Here is a 25,586-nt window from a genome sequence, read left to right as displayed (position 1 = left end):
ACAATTGTGGTAGGTGGTACCTAGAACGCTGTACTTCGATGCCTGCTTATTTATTGTTAAAATTTATTGATCTAATAAGGGAGACTGACTTTTCTTTATCTTATGTTTAGATTCTCAAAGGTGACAACTGCATTTCACCTGAAGGCACAACAGTTTGTAAAACATATAATGACACAATGAGAATAGATGACAGAAATCAATGAGGGAATATCAATGGAATATTTGAATAAACAAAAAAACAGATGAATGTGAAATTTCAGTTTCTGTGCGCCCTTGTGTATTGTGAGAGTCTCACCATTAGTAACAGTCATGCATATAGAGTAATTCCAACAAAGATACAAGACTGTAGAATACTTTCTTGTTTATTCAGCTTCAACCATTTTTTAATTGACATTGAACCAATGTCGATTTACTTGAAAAACTACCAAGCATTTGTATGCAACTAAGTAGGTAACATTGATATTGTTTTGGGAAATATATGATGTGGCATTTTCAGTTCGATATGCAAATTAGATGTATTACATGTCTTATTGGATGCTGAAATATGTTGTTATGTTTTATTTGCAGGCAGAGTTTACTGATATGCTTGGGCTAGTAGATTACATGGACATTTTGAAGCTTGTTGCTTCATCTCAAAATGTCCCTGCAATATCAGATGAAAATGTCACAGTGACCAAGACAACATTTAATAATGTTCCTGTTCATTTATATATTTCAAAAAACTCCTCACATACTCAAAGGAGAGCAATGATTTATTTCCATGGAGGAGCATGGTGCATAGGAAGTCCAGGTATGTACCAAAGTAAAATTGTTATTTAATTTATTAAAATAAGATAATTAATGATTATTTATTTGTAATTCATTATTTTGTATTCTAAGTAATGATTTAAATTACATTTGAAAGACACTGCTGTCATTTGCATCATTTACCTTACTCCAATGTGCACTTGTTGCTCTGGCTGTGTGAGTTACCTCCTCTCCAAACCTCGCTCAGTGACTTCAGATGAAGTTGAACACTCGAACGTCTGAAGAGGAGGACACTAGAGTCCTCACGTTTGTTTTTCACCTCCATTAAGTTTATGGGTCCTTTACATGATGGTGAAGTCCAGGAAGAAGCAGCGTGTATGTAAACAAAACTGAGGTTGTTTTTGATATGTGTTTTCTTCTATTTCTTTTTTCCTGAGAAGGTTAGAATCAAATACAGCCAAAAAGTGTTTACTCTTAGAAGCAGAGGAGTGTATCTATGTATAAAGGATTTTGGTCTAATTTAGCTGTTCGTCAAGGTGTAAGAAAATGAGTGGATGTTTCTCCAGTTGACTCCCTGCAAGTGTGACTACCTCCTAGGTGGATTATGAACTGAAATTATTATATTAACACCTACAATACTGTAATTGTAATTGTAACTTGGCACTTATAGAACATGCAGCTACTCAACTAGAGTGTCCCGGCTCGGTAAGACCTTACAACAAACACTGATAGTTTAACTACCGTAGACTCGGCTCATAGCCTTTTGCTGGAATAACCATGTTTTCAGTTGGTTCCTGAAGGTAAGTAGATCCTGCACGTGTCTAAGTGCCAATGGCAGTTCCACAGACGGGAGACCTGCACCTGGAAGGAGCAGCCACCTATGCTGGTGCAGGAGAACTTGGGGGTGAGCGCCTGCTGCTGCGATGAAGACCTCAAAGTTCGGTGCAGAATATAGTACTGGACTCTTTTCCTGATATAGGTGGCAAACATGTTATGGAGAGCTTTGAAGGCCAGAACCAAAGCTTTGAACCGGATCCTCCTGCGGAACAGTATCCAATGAAGGGATTTCAAATGGGCGGACATCTGCATTCTAGGACCTAGCATGAGTATCTCCCTGGCTGCTGAGTTCTGGACCACCTGAAGGTATGTTAATAAATATTCTGGTAGACTCAGGTACAGGGCGTTCATGTAGTCCAACCTTGATACTATCAAAGCCTGGACCACCATTTTCCTGAGTGCAACCAGAAGTAGGGGCAGAAACAGTTTTAGCATTTTTAGCAGGCCGAAGCAGGACCCAGCTACTGCTTGGATCTGGGCTTTCATAGATACATTATCCTCCAGCTATTGAAAACCATTGGTCAACAAGAAATCTATTGACATTATATAACCCTGCCTATACCAGCTGTTTTTTTAATACTGTGGATATGTGTTTATATCGTAAGACTTTTTGTTTGTATCATGAAGTTCATGTCCAGAGACCCTGAAGCAAAAAAGAATGAATTGTAGAAATTTGTATTGTTTGATATTTCTACAAAACTGTGTTGATTAGTAGGTAATTTCTCATCAAATCAAAATACAATTGATAATGTTTGCATTGTGAGTAATTTCCAAAGCTACAATTGATCCCATTGCATACAGTCCTTCTTGTTGTTTCCTTGAGTACAGACGTCCAGAGATTGCCTCATGCACTTCTTAAAGGAATATGGCCAGTAGAGTAGCGGGTGGCACTTTTATTCTCATGGGTTATTCTATTCATGATACTCTATGTGACAGTTTGGGCATGTAGCCAATGATCTTCCCACCAGGTCCGAACAAGGTTGTTCTTACGATGTCTAAATCCGTCCACTGGACTAGGGTTCTATCTCTGTCTTTAGAAAAATAAGACAGAATTGAAAAAACAGGTGAAAAGCCAATGTCCCTTCCATCTGCCAGTTATGGCGCAGTGACCACTACTACAGCACACAAGAAGAGAGACATGGAAAATAGAAGAAAAGGCCCACTGATTTCGCCATTTTATCCCATATCCTCCAGGCTCATTTTTCCACTTCTATCTATGTGGGCCATTAAGAACCTCTAGTTATACTGCCCCTCTCTCTTTCACCTATATTTTTTGTAGAGCAAGCATGCCTTGGAAATGTAGCATTACCATGCTATGAGCTCAAAAATCTGAATGTTAAAGATCATACAGAGATCAATGTTTGCAAAGGTTAAGGTAATTGATAATCTTCAATCAACACATGATGCCACAACTCATGCTCTAAATGGGATATGAAAAAGATAGATTTCTAAATGGACACTGGCAAACTGTCTCATTTCAATTGATGAGAGATTCAAGAAGTCATCTTATAATTTCATGTAGTTCCTGTAAATCTATATAGGATCTGCGGGTTTAGACAATATAAACTAAGGGATTGGTGTCCAGACTGAATCCAGACGCTCCTGAAGGATATCTTAGCCTGTAGACCGACTAGCTCACATAATAAATGGTGGGGACATTTTCAGTAAGTATTTATTGAACCAGTGTCATTCTAGTATAAAATACATGTGTTGCAACAACCATTAGACAGAAGCAAGTATATCCGATTACAAGCATCAACTGAGTAAATAAAAGGTAGAATTCTACCATGGTGCTAAAAGAGTGAATATATGCAAGCATAAAGATACATGGCAGTAATCATGCGTACTCCTAAGACGCAACCCCTACCTGAGTGTACCTAAGTGAATCCCCCTAGGAAAGAGTCAACCCCATTACCTGATAGGAGAGAATGAAGGACCCCGTCTTGAGCTCGAGTTGGACACCCCGCGAAGGATGTACGACCATTGCGTGCTGGGAGGTCTGCGATGAGGGACTTCAGCGTCTCATGTCAGCATGGAAGCTTCTCTGGTTTGCCCAGTGAAGATGGGGTACTTATATCCCCGAAAGGTACCCTCAAGGGTTCTACCTAGATGTGTCATGGTACTGTGGGCCTGACGTCCAAGGTTGACGATAGCAGTTACTTTTTTACGGAGTTATTTTGCAGAAGATGGTAATCCTGCTGTGATACTGAGAATCCTCATGCACAATAAATTAGGATAGTTTTCGAAGAAAACTACGCAACATTAATTCAGCATCTTAACTCGGTAAAAGGTCATCCCCAGAGCCGTTATGTAGAGCAAGGTAGGTCAAATATAGGTAAAAGGTTGTGGAATTACCTAGGCCTACATTGGGGTATATTGGGGCTCCTAACAATAATGTCTTCTATTCCAAAGGGGACACCTTTTGAGAGGTATTAAGTTACAGTCGTATTCTAGATAATTTGGGCAATTAACCAGAACTGTTGGGCACAACTGTTACCAGCATAAAGAAAACTGTAGATTGTTTCAAACCTGATGCACCACCAATTGCCAATTGCTTATCAGATACATAATACATCTTTGATAACCATCAAGATAAAACTCACTCCACAAACAAATGCTAGCAAAATGTATCTACCATAAAAGCCAGTAATATTGAGGTTGGCTTAGTGGCGACGTGGCATGATGCAATAACCCACTTTTAACCCTGCAATAACCCTATTTTTAAAGAAAGAACTATCCCACTTGGAGGTGTGTATCATTAACTGACCGTCCCTTAGGGCCCAGGAAGCATGTTGCCCAAGGAAATCAAAGACAAGGAAATTAATCTAAGTACTTCCCTGTCCAAATGCTGGTTATGCACAGAGTTTGATACTGGATGCAACTTACATATCTAATGGTAATCATATTTAGGTCATTTAGGATACTATTCATTGACTTTCAAATATAATTTGAGGACCTGAAGTATGTTAAATTCGCTAATATTGCATTAGTAGTTTTCAGAAATGATTGCATGAACTAACATTAGTCAGTTTGACAGTGAAGACTTGGTGGATTTAATTAAAGCCCGCAAGAAATCTTCAAGGCATTGCAAATTAAAAAACAGAATTCACAGCTATGCAGATCCACTGGGTTCAGCTTCGAAGACTGCTCAGGACCCTATTAAGGCACATGTATTCTCTGACTTGGAGAAATGAAAATACATGGTATAGTGAGTTAAAGAGTGGGTAATTGGAGGTGTCTTGGGCCATAGACAAGAAATTATTGTTCTGGCTGACATAAGCAGGAAATAAATTGGAAAAAGGCAAACTTAATGTGATTAAAATGTATCTTTTTGGAACATAATTTCTAAATCTTCAGATGCACTAAATTATTTGCAATCTTTTGATATTTGTGGCTTCAATAAAGCAGAGCTGTGTCACATAGGCAAATCTCCTCTGTCTAACTCAGGCCTTGAACTGGAGAGGAATTTTTCAGTACTGCAGTACTGATTCAAATAGGTGGAGACCAGCACAGGAGTCAAATATGTAAAATATCTGCTTTAGGGTAAACAATACAAGTTACATGTAGGTATATCAAATGAAATGCCACGTGGCTCTTTGCTTGTGTTTGTTTTTCTGGTCTGCAGACAGAATATCGAGTAAATAATATCGAGTTGCACAATTATCGCGTTAATAATATTGTGGTTCAGAAATATTGACAGAAAGAATATTGTGGTCAAGAATATCGACTTAAGGTAAGTAATATTGAGGGCCTCATTACGATGGTTGAATGACTGCCACCGACAGGCTGTTGGTGGCAGTCCCTCCACCATTGCAATGTGATTTCCCTTCCATAATATGATGGGGGAAGCGTAGGGGAAGCATAGTGTTGGAAAGTCTGACCGCCACAGTTCAGATGGCCGGATCAGTTCCAATCGCCCATCAGACCAAATGCACAGCCCTGAATTGCAGAGGTGCTTGCCAGTCACCTCTGTAAGGATTATGATATCCCTTTCCTCCGGTCGTACTGCAGTGGTCAACCCACCTCAGTGCAGGAACGCCTCCTTCTGGCGCAGGGCTTTTACGTTGTAAGTACCCCGCACCATGGCGCATCTTTTGCGCCGCCGCTGCGTCACAAAAGTGACGCAACGGTGGCGTAAAAGGGGCGCAAGGGGTTTGTAAATCTGCCCTTAAAATCAGAAGACTTCCCCGTGCCGAGTCTACGTCTCCCACAATTCCCACACCTCTACTAACACGTCCGAGGCTTAATCAGGGGGCTTGCCGGTCTAGCACTTCCATGCTGCTTCCTCCAAGATGATGTTACTCCGGCTGCCCAGAATGACCGGTGGTGCGTGGAAAACATCAACCGCAGATGCTCAAAAGTAATGTGCACAACCCCTGCTCCCAAAGGAAAAGAGCACACACATGAGGACTGCAGGATTAAGTTAAGGCTTCTTTAATGCATTGGGCCTCCCTCGACCCAGAAACCAGGAGAAATGTGTTTCGGTGTTTTGAATGTGTCAGGAAACTGTAAACAATTTAAGTGGCTCTTAACACCTTGACTGCTGCAGCAATTCCCGCTTGGTGCTGAAGTCTTCAGATTCCCATTGTTCATGATAAGCTCAGCTCGTCATAAGCACACGACCAGTGTACTGCATGACGAGCTGAGCTCGTCATGAGCAGGGAAGGGGTTAAAAAGAGGGGCTGTATCACAAATAAGGTGCTGCTTCATATAGTGATTATCTGCCCTATGTACATTCATCAGTCAATAAGGCATAATGTTGAGATGATAAGTTAACAAATTGTAGAAATGGGACTACTAATTACCTGAAGCTAGGTATCCAGGTCAACTTAACAATGACTTACTGCGGGGTGCTCAAATCGCTTTTTAATACCCACCCACCAGGGTATTTTTATCTCTAGACCATTGAGGTCTGAAGCTATAGTTGATCGCAATACACCAGAGCACACCCAATCACTATATCTATAATCCAATTAGCAAACAAGCAAAAAATGACAATGTTATTCCAGCTGTGAATCGGGCATATGAATCGGGAATTCAAGATACAGGAATACAGGCTTATCAAGGTCCGGAAAATCCTTACAGGATCACCAAGGGTTGTGTGCCTCAGGGTCGTGAGGCAGCTTCCAAAAGTGCAAAATTTGAATAATATTGTTGTTTTTATCAGCACGGGTTCAACACTGCCTGACAATTCACTGTTATTTATTCTACATGGAAGAATTCCCATTGATAGATGGGGTGTTTACTGAATAGCAACCTCAACATCATCGAAAAAAAACATTTCTTGAGCCTTGAAAAAGCCCTGCGGGCGAAACGTGCATCGGCTGTTGCTGTTTCTTCGCATATTCTCTTTGGAAATAAAAGTCAAAAGACCTGATTCAGAAGTGTGGTCAAAGTATCTTTAAAAGGACATTGGATTATGGACCTATTGGAAACATATTATGAGGAAGAGTTTCCTCCGTTTCTTGCTTGATTGCTAATTGGATTATAGCCATCCTACATTTTGGGGTTCATTAGATTTTGCTTTTTTGAAAACAGAATTGTGCTTTGGTATTGATGAACTGCCGTCATGGAGAAGTCTGCCAAAATGACAGGAACCACCGTGATAGCATTTGCTGCGAATGACAATCGATGTCTGCAGGGTTGACAGACATCTCTAAATGTAGAGGAGCACTTTGCCAATGCAACAGAGCATTTTATTTCATTGCCCTGATGGAGTACAACCAGACTCTGCAATTTAAATCAGGCTCTAATTCGTACTTCTACATCTGATGCAAAAGCTTTCCCCAAATGAAAACTAGTAATGAATGAGCTGAGAAAAACTTGATGTGAAAATTGATTTTTCGTCATATGAAAAGAGAAGTGAGATTTGCAAAACCTGACTTGATATTTTAATTTATTAAAATATTGATATTGTGTGGTGGCATGCAATGCCCGGAAGGCAATGCAAAAACTATAAATTCCAGGTCGATATATAATTGTGGAGATACTATGCTAAAGTCACCAAAATACTGCAGCAAAAATCCAGAAGCACCTACACTGCACGTCTATTATTGAAAATAAAATAATTTCAGGATGTGAGGGAAACTCTTCACCTATGTTCTAAAATCATTTTCTGAAGAGAAAAGCATCACAATGATTTTCTCATGGAGTGTTCAAGTTCTCCACATTCCAGAGGTAATGTGGAGGAGGTAATCATTATGTCCTTAACATTGCAGAGGTTATAAAACACCCATATTCCTCTGTTGCTTCCCAAGCATATTGCTGAATATCAACTACATTTTTAGTATCCTACAATAATTTGGAAAAGGCAGAGACAGTTTTCTTCTTAAAACCAAGTGTTTTTGATAAGTAAACTCTCATCAGAATAGGTGGTAAATGATCATACTAGGATAGTTGGGTTTGCTTTGGTTTTGTCTCTTGCCACCAACTACTAGTAAAATGCAACAGTATTTATGTGTCAATAGGTGGCACAAGACATGTTTAATCGATTGAGCTAATAAAGACCACCACACTTACCCCCCACTCCACCTTCCTATCTACCTTAGTCAAACAAATTACTACCAGGCACATATATAAGCTCTTCTAAACAAACACGGACCAGAATGGCAAACAGAACTTCATTGTGACACCTCTCCAGCATCTTTGTTAAATATTCTGAAAAAATAGGGTTAAAATGCAAATTGCCTTTGAGCAGCAAAACACTTACAAAGGACACATTTGTCAAAGACAAAAATGAAGAAGCAGGGCAATCACTTGTGAAAATGTAAATCTAAGAGGCATCTTAGCCCATATTTTTGTGGATTGTGCCCAGTTGTCAGTATGCTGTGATTATATAGCTGTGAGAATAAGTCTGACAACTTCTCACCCAAAAAAATACTCCAAAAAGTTGTTATATTCAATGAAGACCTTACATTGGCTGGATGAGAAAAACAGCAGAACATGTGAAGTACAATAGGTCTAATGGCTGCAACAAACATGATAACCAAACCTAAAATCGAAAAATGAATGTTCCAAATATCCGTGATAGAGCAAATAATACATTTCAGGTGTCAAGACATATAAAAATATATCCAAAGGTGGAGGCCAACTATGGAATTGTATGTAAAAATGTACTTTTACATTTTTAACCTTAGGTGGTCTTATTGTTTAATTCTGCCCTACACAGTGTCTATAATATATTCAACATTCTCAGAGTTTGTATTTTCTGACCATTTTTACATTTATGTCCACATATCATGCACACTTAAAAAATCACTATATTTAATGGACGAGATAAATACATATACCGGGACGAGAGGAAATTACAAACAAAAGCAGGCCAGTAATCAGAAGCTTTGTGAGACCACACTCTTAAAAAGAAAAAACTTTACACACCCATACTTTTTTGTCAATTTAACTGTCTGGTATATATATATATATATATATATATATATATATATATATATATATATATATATATATATATATATATATCTCATTCACAAGCCCCCAAGCTTCAGAGATGCACTCCACGAGAGTATGCTTCAACAGAGCCTTTATTTCACAAAGCAGCATTTCGAGCCCAGTCAGTCTGAATCCCTACGCGTTTCGGTGCTCCTGCACCTTAATCATGGGATGGGCGGCGTTGAAACACGAGAGCTGACTGCTGCATTTATTACCCATAGGGCATGTGTTCCCAGGTGAGCAGCATGCCGGGAGCAGTAGTCCAAATTATTCCCCTTTGGTGAGGTCCGTATTTCAGCGAAATTGAAACTGCCCAATTTAATGTCTCTGCATTTCTTTCAACCCTCCAGTGGGTCCCAGGCTCAAAGCGCTGCTTTTGATCTTCGGACTCTCGTGCTGGAACAGGCTGTAATCAAGTTTACAGCCACACAGAACTTCTTCCGGTGTGGTAGGCGGTGCAAGCTCCCACGGCTGGAGCAACCGTGTACAAACATCATTCACAAGCCCCCAAGCTTCAGAGATGCACTCCACGAGAGTATGCTTCAACAGAGCCTTTATTTCACAAAGCAGCATTTCGAGCCCAGTCAGTCTGAATCCCTACGTGTTTCGGTGCTCCGGCACCTTAATCATGGGATGGGCGGCGTTGAAACACGAGAGCTGACTGCTGCATTTATTACCCATAGGGCATGTGTTCCCAGGTGAGCAGCATGCCGGGAGCAGTAGTCCAAATTATTCCCCTTTGGTGAGGTCCGTATTTCAGCGAAATTGAAACTGCCCAATTTAATGTCTCTGCATTTCTTTCAACCCTCCAGTGGGTCCCAGGCTCAAAGCGCTGCTTTTGATCTTCGGACTCTCGTGCTGGAACAGGCTGTAATCAAGTTTACAGCCACACAGAACTTCTTCCGGTGTGGTAGGCGGTGCAAGCTCCCACGGCTGGAGCAACCGTGTACAAACATCATTCACAAGCCCCCAAGCTTCAGAGATGCACTCCACGAGAGTATGCTTCAACAGAGCCTTTATTTCACAAAGCAGCATTTCGAGCCCAGTCAGTCTGAATCCCTACGCGTTTCGGTGCTCCTGCACCTTAATCATGGGATGGGCGGCGTTGAAACACGAGAGCTGACTGCTGCATTTATTACCCATAGGGCATGTGTTCCCAGGTGAGCAGCATGCCGGGAGCAGTAGTCCAAATTATTCCCCTTTGGTGAGGTCCGTATTTCAGCGAAATTGAAACTGCCCAATTTAATGTCTCTGCATTTCTTTCAACCCTCCAGTGGGTCCCAGGCTCAAAGCGCTGCTTTTGATCTTCGGACTCTCGTGCTGGAACAGGCTGTAATCAAGTTTACAGCCACACAGAACTTCTTCCGGTGTGGTAGGCGGTGCAAGCTCCCACGGCTGGAGCAACCGTGTACAAACATCATTCACAAGCCCCCAAGCTTCAGAGATGCACTCCACGAGAGTATGCTTCAACAGAGCCTTTATTTCACAAAGCAGCATTTCGAGCCCAGTCAGTCTGAATCCCTACGCGTTTCGGTGCTCCTGCACCTTAATCATGGGATGGGCGGCGTTGAAACACGAGAGCTGACTGCTGCATTTATTACCCATAGGGCATGTGTTCCCAGGTGAGCAGCATGCCGGCATGCTGGGAGCAGTAGTCCAAATGATTCCCCTTTGGTGAGGTCCGTTGAAAGAAATGCAGAGACATTAAATTGGGCAGTTTCAATTTCGCTGAAATACGGACCTCACCAAAGGGGAATAATTTGGACTACTGCTCCCGGCATCAGTGCATCCAGTACCGCCCAACCAGGGGCGTGCCATATAAGTGGAACTGCTTCCGGCCTCCCTGTAATCTACTCGTCGTCCTCTGAGGAAGAGGGACTACACCCTCGAAACGCGTCAGGACTTTGACGAAACAGGACTCATCATTTCCCCGTCCTTGTACAGCTATCCAAGCACTCTGCTCATTAAAGCTACTCTGAACCATCCCCACGAGTGTGCAGTGATCTTTTCACGTGAGCGGCATATATATATATATATATATATATATATATATATATATATATATATATATATATATATATATATATTGAAGTCCACAGTCCTGCAGCACAGGGATTCCCACGAACACCGGCACAAAACAGGTACAGACTACAACGAAGGGTGAAGAAGTGCTTTTATTCCAAAATGGGCAGCAGCATTTATGTATATCCTACTTTATAAAACTGTATACTTCTGTTAATTTAATGAAGTTTATAACTTTAAAAAGCAATATTGAAATTATCTTTATATATCGGCATTGTTTCAAAGTTGTGCGCTATTGTTTCAAACACCTTCTAGTTTAGCATTTTTCTAGTGATTTACCTTATTGAATTGCAGCCATGAAGCCATACGATCTTCTTGCGAGATGGGTTGCGCACAGGCTAAACGCAGTTGTTGTGTCAGTTGAGTGAGTATTTCGTTTTTATTGTTTTCTAAATGTCTATCGTGTATTATTATGATACTAACTGTGACTTTCCAATTATTGATTGAAATGTGTGTAGTGAACTCAGTATTAAATGGTGCCCGTTCAAGAAAATGAAATAAAGTGTTAGTTAACACTTCATAGACAGGCAGGGTTCTAGCTGAGGGTAGACACAGGTATGAGGATATGTGACATATGTGATAAATAAAAAAGTATCCCATGGACTCACAAATACTGTGTTGGCAAATATGTTGGTATGTCTGATTTGAGTACTAATGTTAGGCATCTATGTGTGATACAAATGGAATTCTCTTGACCCTAATCTGCCACCATATGATTCCCTTCCAAGCTCTTATCTTAATTAAATCCTATTATGATATATACCAAGTATTGGCAGATTATGGTTTTAAAGTATTACCCCATGCAAGTGCAGGTATGCACAAATACTATTTGCATACAATGGCACATTTAAGGCTTTATTAGCTTTGCCACTGATAGACTCCCAAGAGTGAGCTGTACTAGCCAGCAGTACCAAAGGCTTTCGGTGAGCAGTAGAAGCCTACAATGCAATTACTCATTGTCAGGGGCAGCTCTTCCATGGGGGTGGAGGAGCGTCATCCCACTGCTTTCTCGCATTGCGAGAAGCAGAAACATAAAATGGTATTATAAATACCATTTTATGTTTCTGCTTCTTGCACTCTGAGAAAGCAGAAGGGTTGGGCGGGGGCAGGCGGGCGGGTGGGCGGTCCTTCTCTAGGGCAGGGGAGGAGTGGCTTGCCCACTCTGAGGGCACTGACTGTTTGGTCAGCCCCGGGGCCGACCAAACCAGTCAAACGCATTCTGCCTCCCCATAGATGCCTGTTTGGTCAGCGTCCCAACCAATCACAAATCTGCCATTGCAGCGTTATGATTGGCTTAGGGGAGGGGGGAGGCTACATGCTTCCTGTGAGGAGCAGAGAAACAGAGACGGCGCGAGACTGGATCGGGCCGGCGAAGGTAAGTTCACTTTTTTAAAATTCAAATTAAACCTTCACCCACATAGCGACCCCATCCACGTGCGACCCCCAACCCCACCCGCGAGTCATGCCGGCCGCACCTGTCAGTGTCCCAAGATTTTTTTTTTTAAAGAGAGTCTATAATGTATTGTAATTTATTGCAGTGGCCCCAGAAAGTAACTGTGCAGTAAGTTTACACCCAGTGGAGGCTGCCATTGTTATTTTCCCTGTCCATATTTGCCATTTCTCGCATGGCAGATGTGGAAGGAAAACTCTGCCTCAGGTGTCCTGACCTAGAAAGCGTTGGCATTCTGACAGATAAAAACTAGTGGACCTGTTGTGGATGGACCACTACATATAATTGACTGCCAGTATAACTACTGAATATTTTCATATGCCCAACCTGCAATTATGTGATCAAAGCTTCAAGAACAGCCTCCATGGATTTTTATGATAATTCCAATCCTTTTGTTTAATATTGATCATAACTCCTTGGCCCAAGCAAGCACCTCTAAATTAACTACTCTAGTAAGGTTCTATTGCAATCAGGGTCCAGTTTGTGGCTCCATATGTTAAGATGGGCAGCACAGTAGTTTCAACTGAACATAATTCTTGGTAAGTAGGAATCAGATAGCTAATTCAAGTGTGTAAAAAGGATGTATGTATTTAGTAGATGGTAGTTGACAGGGTACCTTGCACCACCATGCTGGTGGTGAGGATCGGAGAAATTATAAGCCACCTGAATTTCTGAAATCTATTACATCATTTGAACCTGGAGATTGCATAACCATGCAAGGAACCATGTGGAATCTGGTATTTTACTACAGATTCAATTAACAAGGTTTTTTTTCTCACACAGCTACAGGCTAGCGCCTGCTAATCATTTTCCAGCACCATTCGAGGACGCATATGCTGCTACAAAGTATTTTCTACAAAAAGGAATTCTTCACCTGTACAATGTTGATCCAGAAAGAGTTTGTGTGTCGGGGGACAGTGCTGGTGGAAACTTGGCTGCAGCTGTGACACAGCAGGTATGAGATTGTCACTTGTAAGTGAAAATTATTTATTTTGTAAAAGTCAATTACACACTTCGAGAACTGATCTGGTTTGCGACAATATGGACCCTTTTATTTTGTGTGCCCGGTGCAGTTTAAAACTGTTCCCAGTGCATTAAATGGGCAGACACTGTCTGTTTCTGAGTACCTGCACTTCTCCAATTTCAAATGCAGAGTACTGTCACTTCTCAACACTGCTGCAATATATTTAATGGGAGAGTACCAGCACTTTTACATTTCCATTTTAAGCACTGACTATTCCCAACAACAGAAGCACAATGATGTCTCCAGTAACATGGGCTAACTCTTTGACTGAATTCAAGGGAAAAACCTAAAGACCGCATTAGAGGAAATGTGATCATTCAGATTAGGTAATAAATAATCTGAAACCGTCCCAGGTTTCAGACTCAAAACCCGAGGGGGAAAGTCCCTGGTGGTATTGGGTGCAAAATCATGGAATACCCTCCCCCCACATCTGAGATTATTGGACAAGGAAATAGACTTTCGTAAACACCTAAAAACCTGGATCTTTAATCTCCAAGATACAACTGCCAGAAGCCTAGTATGATTTTGGATCTGGTCAAGCTAGCATAGAGACAACCTGACATCTGGTTGTCCATACTCGGGCGCCTAGATGCTCCTTGGAGCGATTGTTGCGCGATACAAATTGGCATTTACATTACATTACATTACAAATATAGTTTATGGTGGTCCAGTATTACAAGGTTGACGGGATATTGCACATCTGAGGGTCTTCCCTGTGGAGATTTTAGTAGGATGAAACTGGTGAAATACCAGGGGAAAAAGACTAGAATTGGGAATAAGGGAAGAGCCTGTGGGAATTTAAGTGCAAACACAATTTCCAGTGTAATTCCCAGTTCTCGTTTCCAATATACCAGACACCTATGCTCAGTCGGAATACTACTTGCACAAATCCATCGACTATGCAGAACTAGAACCACCTCTTGTTTTTTCCTACCTCGCTTCCAAAGCCTGCATCAAACTTCTTCTGCTAATCAGAGCCCTCTCCTCAGTTCTTCTGCAAGAAAATGAAGATAAGGCTCTTTGATTGGCCTTGGCCCTGGCTTGATCGTTGCTCATCCTGCCTTCAGCAACAGGATACAGTCCTGGGCGAGTTGTGCTCTCTACAAATACACATAACATTATATAACAGAGATTCAGAGTTTCCAGGCATTCTGCACCTCAGGTTGACCACATCCCTTCATAATAGAATGTATGTATGCTTGGCTATCAAGGTGGTATGATCGCTTAAGAGTTGCATATGTGGTGGAAGGAGCTCCAGAGAGAAACAAAGTAGTGGTGAGCTCACACATGTGTGATGTTCACCAGGTAGTTTCACAACAACTAGGTATCTAAGGCACTTCCTAAAGACACTCTCAGTGATGGTTGTGGCCTCTCTCTACACCCCCACTTACAGAGAACTTCAGAGACACACAGTAGAGTCGGGTTGCCTTGTGCACATGACCCAAGACTCATGACAATTTCTGTGCATTTTGCAGGCACACCACTGGCCTGTCTTTAGAATGTGGCACGGACTCCACCCTACTGAGGAGTGCAGCCTTTGACTGCACATCTGCATACACCACTTATTTGGTTGCACACACTTAATACTTCCTGACAGATCTCTGTGCCTGGGCACCTGGGTCACTGTTATAGAGCAGATGCATGGGCAAACATAAACCTCATTTTCATGTGTGTTCACTTTCGATAAAAAATTGAACACCCACTGTATATTGCGCAACCACTGCATTTGCTCTTCTACATAGGGTATTGCAGAAGAGGAAGCACAACTATTTTCATGCCCTTCTGTACTATATACATATATCAGGAGCCCTTAAAGAAGAACTAAAAAACAGTGTTGTTCTCAAGTAAGACTGAGTTAAACATTTTTGGTGCACACGAAATGTAGAAATTTGGATTATGGAGATTTAGCAACATATTGCCTAATTCTTTGCCCCATGATTGCTGGTTGAAGCGGAAAATGACTCGCAGAAGACATGTTCTCCCTGCACAAACTCCTACCTTCGAAGGAAGTCCTATCAATCACTCTTCACATGAGATGCAATCAGCAAGGACATTTCCTGAATTTTCACAGTCCCCTTCTCCTGAGATACTTTTGTAAAGATGCCAATGATGTCTAACCTTTTAGTAGAGCTTACTCTTTAATCCTTTTTAGCCTTAACTCCATGAAAATGTATCAATTGACAGAATTAGCTTCATAACGATGAATAAAAAAAAGGTATTTAATATTTTTTAGGCTATCAAACTAAACCAAGGAATTTCATTAGGCAAAGGTGTGAAACAGATTAATTGCTCCTAATTCTCTTTACATGGCAAAAAAATATTCATATGTGGATGAGTGGGAAAATCAGAGGTATCTCTCAAAAATATTTCTAAGTAAAAAACCCTTTAGTAGATCTCCTCTCAGTAGTAATCATATGTACCTTCAACATAACCTGGGAGAAATCTAAATGACAACCGTGTCATTAAAGTAATTTGGGGAATTTCGCACTATGCCTGTGATGCGACATTCCTAAAATTACACCATTAATTCACTTCACATAAATCTCCATTCGCTGTTAAAAATTTCTAACAAATTGCTAACTTTTACCACAAATGCTCTGAAACAAAAGAGAGTGGGAGGCTGTTATTTGCAGTGCTTTTGCCAAAACGCATTCTCATGTCAAGAACTGACACAAATATGAATTTCACCCTAAAATATAGTGAAGAATAACTGTTGGACTTGGCCCTTTTGGGGGGTTCACCCCTAAACTTTTTGCCTGTCTTCTAGCCCTTTCCCTGTGTAGTGTTGATGGTTTTAGGCATCTAGGCACTTTATCACTGTGGTCCAGTTTAAAGTGCGTGCGCTCTCTATGTTAAATTTGTAAGGTTGGCCTGCCCTCCTATAGGAATGCATGGGGATTTCCTGGTCAGTGTGTGTCAGTGGTAATTCCTGTTATGAAAGGAGTAGTGGGGTCAAGTCTGGTATGTATGAAATTGTATTAATAAATGCTGAGCAAAGGTGTGCACAGATTTATTGTGTTTATTTTAGAAGTGCCACTTTTAGAAGTCAAGTAAAGTATGCCAACAAGGGATTTTATTTCAAAAGTATAGCTTCTGATAAGTTATATTTAAAAGGTTGGATAGTTCAGTTTAGCTAAAACTGAACTACCCAACTTTTTTAATATAACTTATCAGAAGCTATACTTTTTAAATAAAATCCCTTGTTGGCACACTTTACCTGACACTATTTGAATTGCCCAAGCCTCCAAGGGTTTATTGGGTTCTCCCACGCTACCATTCCCCACTTTGAGAAGTTGGCATTTCTGTGTGCTATGCGTCTGCCTGCCTGATGTGAATTGCATGTCTGGCTTTTGAGTGACAGGGGCTGGGGAGGTGTGGGTGGGTGGGTCCAGGAGGGGCAGGATGAGTCAACACTTGGCTGAATGGGACATCTACATTTTGAGTAGTGGGAGAAGTCCCTGGCCCCTGAATAGGAGTGTGCCTACCCTAGTGAATGCTGGCTCCGCCCCCTCTGTGATGTGTCTGATGATGAGCCCCCACCTAACAATAGTGAAGAGGAGCCTGGTAAACAGAGTGCTCCTAAAACCAGTTGCATCTGGTTTCCAAAGCCCTGTGCTGTGACACAAAGGAAAATGTCCTATAAATGTAGGGGCTGTGACCCCATGAAAGTGTTGTGCTTGTACTTACTTGGCGGAGACCCTCTTCCAGGGGGAACTGCCGCGGGACCCAGGTGCTGTCTCCTGGGGGTCCCTGGGCGCTGCACTGCCTGGCTGCACTTGGCTGTGCTCTCCCCTGCACCAAGGACACTCTGCTGGCTGGAGCTGTAGCCCCTTAGGCCCTGTGAGCGCTCTTATTTTTCTTATGCTGGAGAAGAGCACTGTGCTGGAGGGAGAGAGAGAATCCCTTGCATAGGGATTCCCCCCAGTTGTGGCTAGGAGCGGGTGCCAAGCACGCATGGTGCCTTCTTTGGAGCAGGTGCCCAACCCGCGTTCTTTTTATTGACCGAGCGGGTGCCCACCCCGTTTTATGCCTTAATAGCGGGAGCCCACCCCGCTTTGTGCTCATTTTGATGGCGGGTGCCTACCCCGCATTATGGTACCTGATGGTGGGTGCCCACCTCGCTTTTTGTTTTAATTAAGAGCAGGTGCCCACCCCGCATCACCACCGTGGCCCGGGAAGAAAACAGGAGCCTCCGCCGAGGACACCCGAACCGGAAGACAGGCGCCCGTGCCTACCTGTGTGCGGGGCCTAGTGAGGAAGCCGGTCGGTGCCTGGTGCGCTCCATTTCCGCTCCCCCCTGCCTTGGAGGAAGCCGCGCTGAGCCTCGCGGGCTTTCTAGAGAAGTCCCAGGCCCCAGGAGGGGGTCTGGGTGAAGAGGAGAGGCCGGTGAGAGAAAGCCTGTGGTCCCGCGGGGTTCCCGTAAGCGGAAGGAAGCCCCGCGTGGTTGTTGGACTGACGCAGGTTCAGGAGACCGGAGCACAGCAGAGAGTCCCAGTAAGCAGGGGCTCTCTTATGTACACGGGGACCCTTGTCCATGCACGTAGCCCCACAAGAGGAGTCCCGGGGTCTGACCGGTCCTCCCAGATAGCGGGCCGCTCCAACGATGGGGGCCATTGGTTTTGCAGAGACCCAGCTTGTCAGGGCCCCCTTGCTTATTTCCAGCTACGCCGCACCAGTGCAGGCGGCTGCCATGTTGGCCATGTTGGTTTTTAAGAGAATCCCAGTGGGGACCCTAAGGGGCACAGTGAGTGCCCATACTTTTGTTCCCACCTGCGCCGCACCAACATGGGCAGCTGCAATGTGGTGCATAAATTGACCAGAGGGCCAGTGCGTGCCCGTGTCTTCAGTGCTGCTCAACAATTAGTGGGCAGCTGCAATGTTTAGGATCATTCTTTGGGGGGCAGTTGTAGGAGACAGGAGTGAGATACACTCCTTTGCCCAGCGCAATTGCGCAAGTGATGATTCTGCTGCATTGGTAGCCGCCCTGACATTTTGGGACAGAGGGCATTTGAGCCCCAGTGGAAGGCCAGATTGGCCTGGGGACAGTTGGGTGACGTTAGGCACCGTGATTTATGTGTAATGTTAGGCCTAATGTGAGGTTTACTGCGCAATGCCTTTATGCCCTAATCAATGCTTCTAATGCTGTTTATGGTTATGAGGTTAGTGCGTAATATGGTTATGCTAATGGTTTTTAGGCCTAATGTGTTTTATGCCTAATTTCATTCCAGGATATGTTAGGATAGTGTCTAATGTTGAGGGCATTATTGTGCCAGTATTTACTGGTCATGTTTTGCATTTACTTACCTGAATTCTGATGGTTCTGACCGTGGCCTGATTGGCCCGGTCCTGTATATAATCCCCCTGTGAATATTGCCTAGCACCAGTTGGCACAGTGTATATTATGTGATTATGTTTCCAATGTATTTATGATAATACAAAAGCTTTTTTTATATAACCTTGTGTGGAGTTCCTTTTGTGGTGTGCCTAGGGTGTTGCTGCTGTGTGTGTGTGTTGCGCAAATGCTTTACACATTGAATCCTGGAGAAGCCTGACTGATCGTGCCAAGCTACAAAGGGGGAAAGCAGAGGTTATCTTTGGCGTGTAACTCCCTTGCCCTGACTAGATTGGTGGTTTCTGCCTGGCTTTGGTGCAAGCCTTAGCCAACCAGAAATCCCATTTCTAACAATAACAATACGCTTTTCATGTAATTATCCATAATTTTGAGTAATTTTGCTGAAATTTTGCTTGATTATGCGCAAGCAAATTACACAAAATGTCAACACTCCTATGGGACATTGATATTACTTGCACTGAATTTAGCAATAATATAACAGGGCTTTTGCCAATCTGTGTTCCATAACACAGCAGATAATCCACAGCTATGCTCAACAAGAGGAGAAAAGGCATCATTCATTAATAGTGATTTTTAGAAATTGTCATGGATAACATTATAGCTGATTGCCACAACCTATTATGAACAGAAGATTGCTTTCTTAATTCCAAAGGACCCTACTATACAAACTACAAAAGAGGAGCTGGAATTAATGACTTAAAAGGTATTCCTGAATTTGTCCATTCATCGTTCTGCCCAAACCCTTAACACTGAGCAGGAACTGTAGGAAAGTCACCCATTTTGCCCTGATCATCCCCATTCATTTTTTAAATGATGCTGGTGGTTACTGATTCTGAAAGAGCTCTTGACTCTGTTAACCATGCCTGAGGCCAGTGCTATGACCTCTAAAGGTATATGGTAATTGGTGTCATTCTAATTGGCCAAGACAACCTACTTTAAGTCCCTAGTATATGGTAGGGCATGTAGGCTCAGAGATGCCAGTGGACATAATGCACTGTTGGGGTGTCTGGTGTTATTTTAAAGCCAGGCCTGTCCTGCAGGCTAGTTTTGAAATAAAATGATGTCCAAATGTAACTTGAGAATTAAAAATATTTTAAGGTCCAAAACTCCTTTTTTATGATTCATAAGTCACCCAAAATGTCACCACTAGGACCCCAAGGGTAGGGTGCACATGTACAATAACCAGTGTCAATATTAAAGATGTTTTATATACCCTGGTAAGGAAAAACAGACAAAGTTATTTTTCCCTACTGTAGTACTACTAGCCCCATTGGCTAACATGGGAAGGCTTTATTAAACTTAATAAAGTCTATCTTTTCATTGGAGCTAGCTAACAATACTATTCAAAGTATCAAAATAATGATTGCAATTAATACAATGACTTGCCATGGTTAGGTTTATTGTAACTATTACAGGAAAGTAGGTTAGGAACTTACAATTCTGATGTTACCTAAAGCAGCCCTGTAGCAGCCTCTTCTGATTGGTCATCCTTTTGACAGCCTGAGCCAAGCTGCTCAAGTAGGTGTGAAGAGACCTGGTGATACAACAATACAGCTATTTGGTGGGAAGAGGTTTGCTTCCTGTAGAAGCCAGGGAGAGGAAGGTGAATGGTTAGATAAGATTGACTTCAAAGACAGGAGCCTTGGCAGAAAACCGATGCGACAGGACCCAGACCACCCCCACTTCCTTGATCTCTAACCAGATGGGAGACTCCATAATTAGATTAGGAGAGACGATGAAAGGAGAGTGTAGTAAGTTGTTAGCCACATTTCTGGGTTGGCGTACACAGACACACACACCAAGGAAAGATTTTCTTCATTTTAATTTTGGGGAGAATAGCACATTCTGAGTCAAAAATATGCCACACTCCACAGGAAGTGGTCAGAGCATAGGAGGAAGCATGGTTCCAATTCGTTGGGGTATTCCCCTTCCTGCAAGCCTGGAATGGAGGATAGATGTGGAGAAGTGTGGCTCACTGGTTAGAGGAGACAGACCTGGAAGCAGAGGTCAGCCCGGGACCAGGGTTCAATTCCCGGCTTGGCGGGGTCTTGAGTCCTAAAATGTCCATGGACTTGACAATTCTCACTCCGGTGCCTACTCGATTCACGGGTTCACACTCTGCGACTCTGGGCAATAGCTTGCTTAATATCCACAACGGCCCCTCACGGCGGGAATCCTGGCTTTCACCTTGCGGATACCCTGCCGGGGTTATCTCACAGGGGAATACCAGGACGGGTTCCCTAAGCAAGCGCTTAGAAACCGCTTGGTGATTTGCGCTATATAAATTCCTGTACATTTACATTAGATATGGCAGAACTGCAGAAGCTCTTCAGATCACTGCCTGGAAAAGCAGTAGTGGAAGGAATGACCTGCTGGACACATGGACTGCACTGTAGAAGGCCTACACTCTGAAAGTCTGCACTTGATGCACTCACAAGGCTCCACTAAGAAAGGACTGTGCCTGACTCAAAGGAAAGGGAGTGGACTCCCTGTTCAGCAACAGATACAACAGAGCTGTAAGACGGCACCTGCCAAGCCAAAAAGAGGATCACCCCAGCTGATTAGTTCAACTGGATGCTTCCTGGACTGTGCAGATGCATTGTGGGAAAGTGAGTCCTAGGGGAAACATCTTTTACATCGCATGCCACTACAACGCAGTCATTACAATGACTGTGGTGTTACATCGCAAAACATTACAACGCACGTTGTTAGAACGACTTGCTGTAGGGGGCAGAAGTTCCCTACTGTTGCACAGACTGGAGTTGGAATAGTAAATTATACTTTTCCAACATCTAGCGACCCGTAAAGCAAGTCGTTGTAACAACTTGCGTTGTAATGGTATGCGATGTAACAACGCAGTCGTTGTAATGACCACGTTGTAATGGCATGCGATGCATCGCATGTGTTGTAACGTGGCCTTTTCGAGTCCTAGCCCCAAAGAGGCAATCCAGAATCTCTGAACCCTTGGCGTTAAGTGGTGGACATACTTATTTTCCCCAAAGAAACTCGGAAACAACCCGATTTCTAAGTTTGACAGCACTAGTTTGACCGGCTGAAAGCTCTAGAGCTTCTCACCATTTAGGTCGATTACATCCAAAGGTTCACCGGGGCATTGTGATGCAGCAGGCCGCCGTTGTCGAATAAAACTCGCAATCAAGAGAAAAGCTCCAAGAAAAACCTAAACTTTTGCTTTCATCTTTAAAAATTCACATCTCTGGTTCCACACATTGGATATTTGTCATTTGGGTGTTGTTTTGAAGATAACAATATTGTATTTTTATAAATTGGCGTTGGGTTTTTATTGTTTTGTGTCATTTACCTATTTACTATTTTGGTGATATTTAATGCTTAGCAATTACCTGTCTCCTAAGTTAAGCCTGACTGCTCATTTTCTAAACAACCAAGGGTTGAGCAAGGATTCATTTACTGAAACGTGACTAAACCTATTAGTGATTGTTGTATTAGTACTAGCTGAGGGTGAATACCCCCACACACTAATAACCCAGCTTCCTACAGTAACATTTAATCTGAGGAACCACCGACTGCACTGCAACTCCTCTTCACTGGCATTGTCCCCAGTTTCTTGATTATGGGCCAATGCAGTATGTTTTTTGAGTCCAAAATGGAAATTAGGAGGCACAGATAGTGTGAATGTGAGGTACAGACCATATACTGAAACACACGCTAACACTGAAGCACGTTAATATGGGGAAATTAAATGGAGGAGAACAGAGAAATTAAGAAATTGAATACATTGACACAGTAGTGGGGCACCAACACAATAGAGAGAATTAGTAAAACAAACACATAATTGGGAGACTTAGGCACTGTGAAGGGGAGCTTTAGATACTGAGAGGTACAAACACATGGAAAATAGGACATCTATAATGAAAGACACAGATGGTGGCAGATTTTTGGGGCTCATTTAAAGTATGGTAGGTAGCCTGACATCTGTCAGGGTGGTGGAGATTACACCCTCTGCCATCTTGGCTTGACCACAACCCGAAATATTTAGAGATCTCTAAAGCAGCCCTGTAGCAGCCTCTTCTGATTGGTCAGCCTTTTGACAGCCTGAGCCAAGCTGCTCAAGTAGGTGTGAAGAGACCTGGTGATACAACAATACAGCTATTTGGTGGGAAGAGGTTTGCTTCCTGTAGAAGCCAGGGAGAGGAAGGTGAATGGTTAGATAAGATTGACTTCAAAGACAGGAGCCTTGGCAGAAAACCGATGTGACAGGACCCAGACCACCCCCACTTCCTTGATCTCTAACCAGATGGGAGACTCCATAATTAGATTAGGAGAGACGATGAAAGGAGAGTGTAGTCAGTTGTTAGCCACATGTCTGGGTTGGCGTACACAGACACACACACCAAGGAAAGATTTTCTTCATTTTAATTTTGGGGAGAATAGCACATCCTGAGTCAAAAATATGCCACACTCCACAGGAAGTGGTCAGAGCACAGTAGGAAGCATGGTTCTAATTCGTTGGGGTATTCCCCTTCCTGCAAGCCTGGAATGGAGGATAGATGTGGAGAAGTGTGGCTCACTGGTTAGAGGAGACAGACCTGGAAGCAGAGGTCAGTCCGGGACCAGGGTTCAATTCCCGGCTTGGCGGGGTCTTGAGTCCTAAAATGTCCATGGACTTGACAATTCTCGCTCCGGTGCCTACTCGATTCACGGGTTCACACTCTGCGACTCTGGGCAATAGCTTGCTTAATATCCACAACGGCCCCTCACAGCGGGATGCCTGGCTTTCACCTTGCGGATACCCTGCCGGGGTTATCTCACAGGGGAATACCAGGACGGGTTCCCTAAGCAAGCGCTTAGAAACCGCTTGGTGATTTGCGCTATATAAATTCCTGTACATTTACATTTACATTAGATATGGCAGAACTGCAGAAGCTCTTCAGATCACTGCCTGGAAAAGCAGTAGGGGAAGGAATGACCTGCTGGACACATGGACTGCACTGTAGAAGGCCTACACTCTGAAAGACTGCACTAAGAAAGGACTGTGCCTGACTCAAAGGAAAGGGAGTGGACTCCCTGTTCAGCAACAGATACAACAGAGCTGTAAGACGGCACCTTCCAAGCCAAAAAGAGGATCACCCTAGCTGATTAGTTCAACTGGATGCTTCCTGGACTGTGCAGATGCATTGTGGGAAAGTGAGTCCTAGGGGAAACATCTTTTACATTGCATGCGATACATCGCATGCCACTACAACGCAGTCATTACAATGACTGTGTTGTTACATCGCAAAACATTACAACGCACGTTGTTAGAACGACTTGCTGTAGGGGGCAGAAGTTCCCTACTGTTGCACAGACTGGAGTTGGAATAGTAAATTATACTTTTCCAACATCTAGCAACCCGTAAAGCAAGTCGTTGTAACAACTTGCGTTGTAATGGTATGTGATGTAACAACGCAGTCGTTGTAATGACCACGTTATAATGGCATGCGATGCATCGCATGTGTTGTAACGTGGCCTTTTTGAGTCCTAGCCCCAAAGAGGCAATCCAGAATCTCTGAACCCTTGGCGTTAAGTGGTGGACATACTTATTTTCCCCAAAGAAACTCGGAAACAACCCGATTTCTAAGTTTGACAGCACTAGTTTGACCGGCTGAAAGCTCTAGAGCTTCTCGCCATTTAGGTCGATTACATCCAAAGGTTCACCGGGGCATTGTGATGCAGCAGGCCGCCGTTGTCGAATAAAACTCGCAATCAAGAGAAAAGCTCCAAGAAAAACCTAAACTTTTGCTTTCATCTTTAAAAATTCACATCTCTGGTTCCACACATTGGATATTTGTCATTTGGGTGTTGTTTTGAAGATAACAATATTGTATTTTTATAAATTGGCGTTGGGTTTTTATTGTTTTGTGTCATTTACCTATTTACTATTTTGGTGATATTTAATGCTTAGCAATTACCTGTCTCCTAAGTTAAGCCTGACTGATCATTTTCTAAACAACCAAGGGTTGAGCAAGGATTCATTTACTGAAACGTGACTAAACCTATTAGTGATTGTTGTATTATTACTAGCTGAGGGTGAATACCCCCACCTACTAATAACCCAGCTTCCTACAGTAACATTTAATCTGAGGAACCACCGACTGCACTGCAACTCCTCTTCACTGGCATTGTCCCCAGTTTCTTGATTATGGGCCAATGCAGTATGTTTTTGAGTCCAAAATGGAAATTAGGAGGCACAGATAATGTGAATGTGAGGTACAGACCATATACTGAAACACACGCTAACACTGAAGCACGTTAATATGGGGAAATTAAATGGAGGAGCACAGAGAAATTAAGAAATTGAATACATTGACACAGTAGTGGGACACCAACACAATAGAGAGAATTAGTAAAACAAACACATAATTGGGAGACTTAGGCACTGTGAAGGGGAGCTTTAGATACTGAGAGGTACAAACACATGGAAAATAGGACATCTATAGTGAAAGACACAGATGGTGGCAGATTTTTGGGGCTCATTTAAAGTATGGTAGGTGGCCTGACATCTGTCAGGGTGGTGGAGATTACACCCTCTGCCATCTTGGCTTGACCACAACCCGAAATATTTAGAGATCTCTGCCAGCCCTGAGAAGATCTCTGTGCCTTCAGAGGAGCCACTGTTACAGCAGCATCTC

At 42.8% G+C, this 25,586-nt stretch overlaps 1 protein-coding gene across 1 annotated transcript in view; it reads left to right on the top strand.

The window, feature by feature from the left end:
• LOC147683804 (arylacetamide deacetylase-like) overlaps positions 1–25,586 on the top strand; it is a 159,158-nt gene that overhangs the window by 117,695 nt on the left and 15,877 nt on the right. The window contains exons 2-4 of the mRNA XM_086944202.1: positions 568–790; positions 11,407–11,476; positions 13,346–13,517. Coding sequence (XP_086800328.1) covers positions 568–790; positions 11,407–11,476; positions 13,346–13,517 — 465 coding nt within the window. The remainder of the gene's footprint in view (positions 1–567; positions 791–11,406; positions 11,477–13,345; positions 13,518–25,586) is intronic.

This window comes from Lissotriton vulgaris, chromosome 11 (assembly GCF_964263255.1).
Source record: "Lissotriton vulgaris chromosome 11, aLisVul1.2, whole genome shotgun sequence".
In the NCBI taxonomy this organism is placed as follows: domain Eukaryota; kingdom Metazoa; phylum Chordata; class Amphibia; order Caudata; family Salamandridae; genus Lissotriton; species Lissotriton vulgaris.
This window is presented reverse-complemented; position numbering and strand designations above follow the sequence as displayed.